This window comes from Brassica napus, chromosome C5 (assembly GCF_020379485.1).
Source record: "Brassica napus cultivar Da-Ae chromosome C5, Da-Ae, whole genome shotgun sequence".
NCBI lineage: Eukaryota > Viridiplantae > Streptophyta > Magnoliopsida > Brassicales > Brassicaceae > Brassica > Brassica napus.
Window position 1 is genome coordinate 19,287,314 of NC_063448.1, and position 6,958 is coordinate 19,294,271.

A 6,958-nucleotide genomic window follows, 5' to 3' on the forward strand; every position below is an offset into this window, starting at 1 on the left:
AAGAATACATTCTGTAGCCAATAGCAATGTTATGGCTACGACTTATTCCGTTGCTCATTAGCAACACTTTAGCAACTGATTTGTCATCACTATATAGCTACAAAAACTAGTGACAGATTTCTTCCCAAATTTGTAGCTAATATATCAACATATTAGAGTAAACGTTATTTGTAGCTAATTTAATTTATAAACTTCCAATAAAAAATAGAACTATATAAAAAATAAATACATAAAATATATTATAAAAATAAATCTCAGATTCATAACCCTCAGGTATTACAAGCAAATGTTAGAAAAAGCATCATACAAGCCTAAAATTTGTTTACCTAACAAAAGTTTAAGCTGAAAAAAAAACCGTGTAATACATATGAAGTGTCGATGAGTCGCACCCATGCAGATGGAGCCATGTCAAGTTTGCCTAGAATTTGTCCAACCTATTGAAGAAAATGAAAAGAGAGGAGCAAAACTCAGTCAACTAAACAAATGAACCATTCGACAAAAAAATATATATTTGCTCTCTGCTAAAAAATCATAAGAACCCCAAATGCGGAACTCTTATAATAATCAAAACCCTTGACAACTGCCTCAACACAACAGAGGTCAAACGCTATAATGTAATAGCAATGAACCAAGATAATACATTTTCAAGTAAAAGTAACAAATCCATAAACATTGGTACCTTAAGGAAGAACCCACAAAGGTCAGATACCATAGCTTAATTTTGTGAGTAGCCAGTTCATGTTTGTCTCCCACATTTCCTCTTGTTTCTTCAGAGGCTTCACGAAGTTCCCTCGAACTTGAAATCAGAGTGCAAAAACGCAGCCATAAAGACAGCTCTGGCTCATTTTACTGACACACTTCTTAGCTGTGCAGTCTCTCTCTTTCGGCTTCTCAAAACCTCTATACAACAACATCTCATCACTCGCAGACACTGCCTCCGAGCTCTCTCCTCCTCTTCCAGCCTCATAACACATAAACCATAACACAAAGAACCAATACACAGAAAACGAAATAGTAACACAGAGACTATTAACAATATAAACTAGCTACTATAATAAGACTATGACACCAGAGACAAGATAAATAATAGTCAAGACCATAGACAATATAAATCAGACAGAAGATAAATAAGATAGACAGAGACAATATAAATCAGACAGAAAATAAACAGAGAAGATTAGTCGGATAGTCAACCAAAATTAAAACCCTAAGAAAGAAACCCCCAAATCGAATTGAAACCCTAATCAAGAACTTAATCAGAGATAATTGATACAGAAACATATTAGTCAACAAAAATTGAAACCCTAACCCAGAAACAGATAGTCAAGCCAAATCAAAACCCACACCTAAGAAACCCCAAATCGAAAGCCTAAGAAAGAGCTGAGAATAGAAATTACCCAAGAGATTTAACTCAGCTGGCCGTGGACGACGACGGTTAGAGGTTTGTCTAGTGGAAGCCGTGAAGAAACTGACCGGTAAACATGGCGGAGGAGAGATTGAGACGAAGAGACGATGAGTTTGTGAGAGGGATCGGAGAAAGAGACTCGGGTTTTTTTTGCTTAGCTGTGAAAATGCGTTAAGTGTTAAAGAGATAAGATACTTTAGTAATATTTGGCCCAAATAAAGGAGGCAAAAAATGGAACCAAAATCTAAATAATGGAGCCAAAATGTTTTTACACTATTATGAAACATATTTAACATTAAATTAAGTATATGTAAATCCAAATATGTAACCCATAAACTATAAATTATATACTATATAACTTATAACCCCTAAAACTATAACAAAGCTACAATCTACCCATAAAACTATAACCCCTAAACTATATAACCTCTAAACTATAACCCCTAAAACAACAACCCTTAAAACTACAACAAAGCTAGTGACCAACTAAAAACAAACTCTAAACCCTTAAAAACTATAACATTGTTTTTGTCTTGTAATCAATTCCAAACCCTATACTATAATCTCTAAGAAAACTAAAAACCAATAAAAACAACATATATATTTGTAATAATCAAATGTACATGATAAGCAAACTTTATTTGTTATGAATAATATTGCAAATTTGAAATATACATCACAAAATTGAGAAGGTGTGGAAGAACAAAAAAGTTTAGAAATCACATCCATTATATTCATTCTAACCAAGGGTTTGGATTGTAATCCCTCAATGATAACCAATAGGAAATAAGAAGGATATTGATTATTCTCTAAATCTACGAAACCCCAAACGTAAATTTTCTTTTTAGACTGTATTTAAAAAAAAAAAATATTATGCATAATTAATTAGCAAAAAAAATAACAATTGTAACCATTCATCGCTAATTAAAACTTTTTGACTACAACCAATCTATAGCTAATGTGTAGCTATATAGCTGCAAATGACCTACGAACATTATCCCTAGCTAATCCGCTACAGATAGCTATATAATAGCTACAAATCTGGTCAATTTGTGTTTTGTTGCCATCTGTCGCCATTTAAATCGCTAATAACTGAGGCTACAGAATTTATGTCACCAGTCCTTAGCTATTATGAAGAATTCTTGTAGTGACGTATTGGTGAAAGTGCATATGTATATATGTATGTATATATGCTAATAGAAAAGTTAGATAGAGCCTGAAGTAGGAGGAAAAGAAAAGTAAAGGGTTAGGTCAAAAGGAAAGGCTGTGAGTTTTAAATGTAATACTATCAACGGTAACAAATGTGCGTGTGTGTATGTATGTGTTTGTCTTCTTCTTTCTTTGTAAGGTTTTGGCATTGAACGCAAAACTAAATTATTTGTGGTGGTAGGAATGGTTAATCGAAAGTGAGAACATGCCTATACCTAGCTCTCCCTCTTTTCCTCTCATCTAAATTTTCACCTTTTGTCTTCACCTTAGTAATTATTATTCTTTTCTATAATCTTATACAAAATAAACCATCTTTTATAGTTGTTTCACTAAAATATATCTTGACCTTTTTGCATACTACAAATTATAAAATTTGTTCCTGAGCTTAAAAATGCATCACAAAAAGAAAAACTTATCCGCAAACCCTTTGGTCAAAAAAGAGAGAAAAATATAGAGGTTCGATTTAAATTTCGTTTACACATTAGTTCAATCTTCATGTACATTTAATCCGAAAAGTAGAATGTCTATATCCTAACCTAAGTGAAGATTTTTGGTGGTGGGAGTGGGAAACACACTTCATTGACCCTTTTGTAACACTATTTAAATTTGTGGTCGGTTAGAAGAATAATGGACTTCAGTTTAATCTTAATTTCATTTAGGATGTATATATGGATTATCTTTGTTTTGGGCCAAGCTTCCAAAGAAGAAAGTGACAAACAACAGAGGACGTATAAGTAGACACTGTATATACTGAATCTCAACAGTATAGACTTTGGAGGGTTGTGGACAAAAAGGAAATAGTACGCATGGCTAGAACAGAGCATAATTTTACTAGTGACAAGGGAGTGACACTAACGCTTCCTTTTGGACTCTTCTGCAACATTTTGGGAGGGGGGGGGGGGATTGTGGGGAGATTAGTATCTACTATATATCAACAAAACCAGTAATGGTGCAAATGGCTTGTCTTTTCTTTATGATGAATATATTTTATTCAATTTAGAGACATTAATCAAGCCATTCAAACAAACTTAGACCTCTGTACTGGAAACATGGCAAACTCTTGCACAGTACCAAAGGAGATTGTCATTGACATCGTCAAACAAAAAAGTTTATTCCATGTATGTTGCAAAAGGGTTTTTTTGATCATTATTAAGTATAAAAAAATGATGTAATTGTATGGTTTCATTCACATGAATCCATATTACCATTTTTTTGTAAACATCTCCTCAATGGGTTTAATGATATGTCAAATGATCATTTTTCCACATTGTCCAATACCTGTAAAAACACAATCATTAACTTAACCAGTTAAATCTAAAGCAAGAGAGGTTATATGGAGATTAAGTGTTTATACCTTACAAGATGGCTTGGGGTAGAGGATATCATAATGGCCTGGACGATACCGCAAGGTAATAAAAGGAGAAGAAGCTTCGTCATAGTTCCGACAGGAACAAAGTCATGATGGTTTCACAGTGACGCCTCCCTTATCAGATCTAACTATAAAATAATACTATAAGTGAAATATAGTCAAATATAATTAATGAAACTATATTCTTTTGGTCAAACAATACCGAAGTAAAACAGTTTTGAAAAAAAAAATTGTCGTTGCTACAGTGTAACACCAAATATGGTTTCACACTATAGCAAGGAAGTGAATTGCACCAAATTGGTGTTGCTTTTGCCGTACGGTTGGAGAGAGAAATCATCAAATGTTGCACTATTTTAGCGTTATACAGTCCGGTTGGACTTGACCTTAGGCAAGCTACAAAAGCTAGCCAGTTAGGGACCTCATCGTCTACAAAAGTAAAGCTTTGGTCTCATGATCGGGCCTTTTTAGCAAGGTAGTCCACACAGATATTTGGTGATCTAAGAATAAAAGAGATAGTACATTTTTGAAAAGTTGTTTTAAAGGCTTTGAACTCGTCAATCTACGGAGCTAGGCTTGGCCACTCTTCCTCTCTATTGAGGATGTTCAGGAGCTGCTGACAGTCGGATTCGAAATGCACTTGCGCGTACCGGTAATGCTGAGATTTTTGCATCGTCCACATCAAACTTTCAGCTTCTGCGTGTAGTGGAGATCTTGATTTAGTACAGAAATTCTGTCCCACCAGCTTTATCGCATTGTCCTCCAGCAGTATGAATCCTAGTCCCATCCATTCGCCTACATCAGACCAAAAAGCGTCGATTTGACATCTCCACTGGCCAACACCGTCTCTCAGATTCTCTTCTCGACGTCGCTCTGTTCGACCTATGTCTGGTTCTTCTAGTTCCTCTCCTAACTGTGCCAATTTCCAAGCTTCTGCTTCTTCGCAAGCTAGTTGTAGTGTGTCGAGCGCTGAGACATCCTTTGCGTTAAATCATTTCTTGTTTCGGGACTTCCATATGTACTAGAGCAACCATGAGAACATTTCAAAGCTCCTAGCGTGGTCCCTTCCTGATGATACCTGAGTAAAAAGGAAGTCAAAATTGCCATAAAGCGAGGAGCACTGAAATAATTCCAGAGAAGACGGAATCATAGACAAAGCCCAACACTAAAGTGCAGGTGGACACTCAAACAAGATGTGATTTATATCCTTAGTAGTTGTGCCAGATCTTTGACAAGAAGCATCGTTTCTGCAGTGTTGCTCCACTAGTTTACTTGCTGATGCTACGAACCCAGATAAAGCTTTCAAGAGAAAATATTTGATCTTCCTTGATGACTTCAGGTTCCACACTTTTTTCTTAAGTGGTGTTATTATTGGTTCACTGATTAGACGTGTCACATGATTCTGTCGTAGTTGAACCACAACTTCGTAACCCGCTCGAACCGTATAGATCCCTGACTTTGCGTATTCCCAGCAGTAGCAGTTCCGTCTCCATGTCTTGCTGATCTTTAAGCTAAGTATCTTAAGAATATCTCCAGCCGCTATTACTTCATTTATGAAGCTACGTTTCCATTCCTTCATATCAAAATTGATGAGATGATGAACCCGTAGGTCTGGATCAACAGGAATTGGGCTGGTATGGCTGGTCTAGCAGGCGAGTGACCTTAGTATATGCACCCGTGCCTATTGTCCTCTTTAACCCATCTTGAATGATATGTTTTTCTGCCATTAAAGTTTTCCAGCCATAGGATGGATTGTATGCTTTCCCGGTTTGTCTAGAGTGTCAATAGTATCTCCCTTTTAGGACCCACACAAGGAGGGAATTTGGGAATAGTAGTAAGCACCATACTTGCTTTGCTAAGAGGGCAATATTGAAGTTTCCAAAATGTCGAAACCCAACTCCTCCTTTCTCAACAGGTACGCATATCTTATTCCAAACAACCTAATGTAAACCATGGTTGTTATTTATCGAGTTCCACCAGAATCTCGCCACTGCAGCGAAAAGGTTTTTACAAATACTTTTAGGAAGAAGGTAACACGACATTTCATATGTCAGAATTGCTTGAGCTACTGATTTAATATGCACATTTCCCCTTTTAGGTAGAAGTATAGCTGAACAACAATTGACTAGACATCCAATAATATGATTGGAAGGTGCATAAAAGCAAAAGACGTTTCGATAGAAAAAACAAAGGCTCCGACTAGTGACGACTCTAGAAACACTAGGAACGAATAGCAAATGGATGAAGAGGAATAAACTAATAGAAATAAATAGGAATGATTGTTCCTTTCCAAATTTAGTGAGGAATAATTTTGTTCTATTATTCTCTACAAAAAAAAAAGAATGAGAAAAAAATGGGAAGGAAAATTTATTCCCTATGAAGGGTGGGGAAAAAGGCTTTTTTCGACCCCTACTATTCGTATCATGCCTTTTTATACTCAAACAAAAGATAAGTGGTAAATACGACATAAACTAAAAAATAATTTGAATTGTAGACCTAAACTCTGAATCGTGTGTTTAAACCTACCTTGACTAACATTGATGTTAGTCGTCAACCGCTATGTGAGACAAAACGACGTCGTTTTGTAATAGAATTAAAAAGTAGCATTTATTGGGAATTGAACCTTGGTCCTGCATATACAGTCTTACTTACCATTGTGGTACAACAATTCTATTGTCTTTTTATTAGATTGGAAACATCTATATTTTTATTTGTATATTCTAAGAGAAAACTCATTTTTTGTTTACAAATTTTATTTAGTACAAATTATAATTGCATCAATAATTTATGTATTTTAAGTTTTTTTTTACACTTTTACACATGTAATAAAACTAAAAATGATGTTTCATAAATTATTCAATCTAATTTTAAAATGACATTTCTCAAATAGTTATCTAATTTAAATAATTTAAATTTAATAAATCTATTTATAATAGTGATTATATTTTTTTTAAGAAAATCAAAACCTAACTTTTAAA

The 6,958-nt window shown here is 34.8% G+C and overlaps 1 protein-coding gene and 1 long non-coding RNA gene across 3 annotated transcripts; both read right to left on the minus strand.

Annotated features, from left to right (window-relative positions):
- Window positions 1-215: 215 nt before the first annotated feature.
- Window positions 216-2,204, minus strand: LOC106394560. Of its 2 annotated transcripts, XR_007324065.1 has the most exons (3): window positions 1,398-1,634; window positions 680-962; window positions 216-434 (listed from the first exon to the last, which is right to left on the minus strand). It is a non-coding gene; the product is annotated as an uncharacterized LOC106394560 (long non-coding RNA). The 2 variants fall into 2 exon arrangements; XR_007324064.1 differs by having other exon boundaries at window positions 680-2,204.
- Window positions 2,205-4,542: 2,338 nt separating this feature from the next.
- LOC106413012 lies at window positions 4,543-5,559 on the minus strand. Its single transcript, XM_013853861.1, has 2 exons — window positions 5,253-5,559; window positions 4,543-4,949 (listed from the first exon to the last, which is right to left on the minus strand). The coding sequence occupies exons 1-2, from the start codon at window positions 5,557-5,559 to the stop codon at window positions 4,543-4,545; spliced, it is 714 nt and encodes a 237-aa protein (XP_013709315.1).
- Window positions 5,560-6,958: the final 1,399 nt, after the last annotated feature.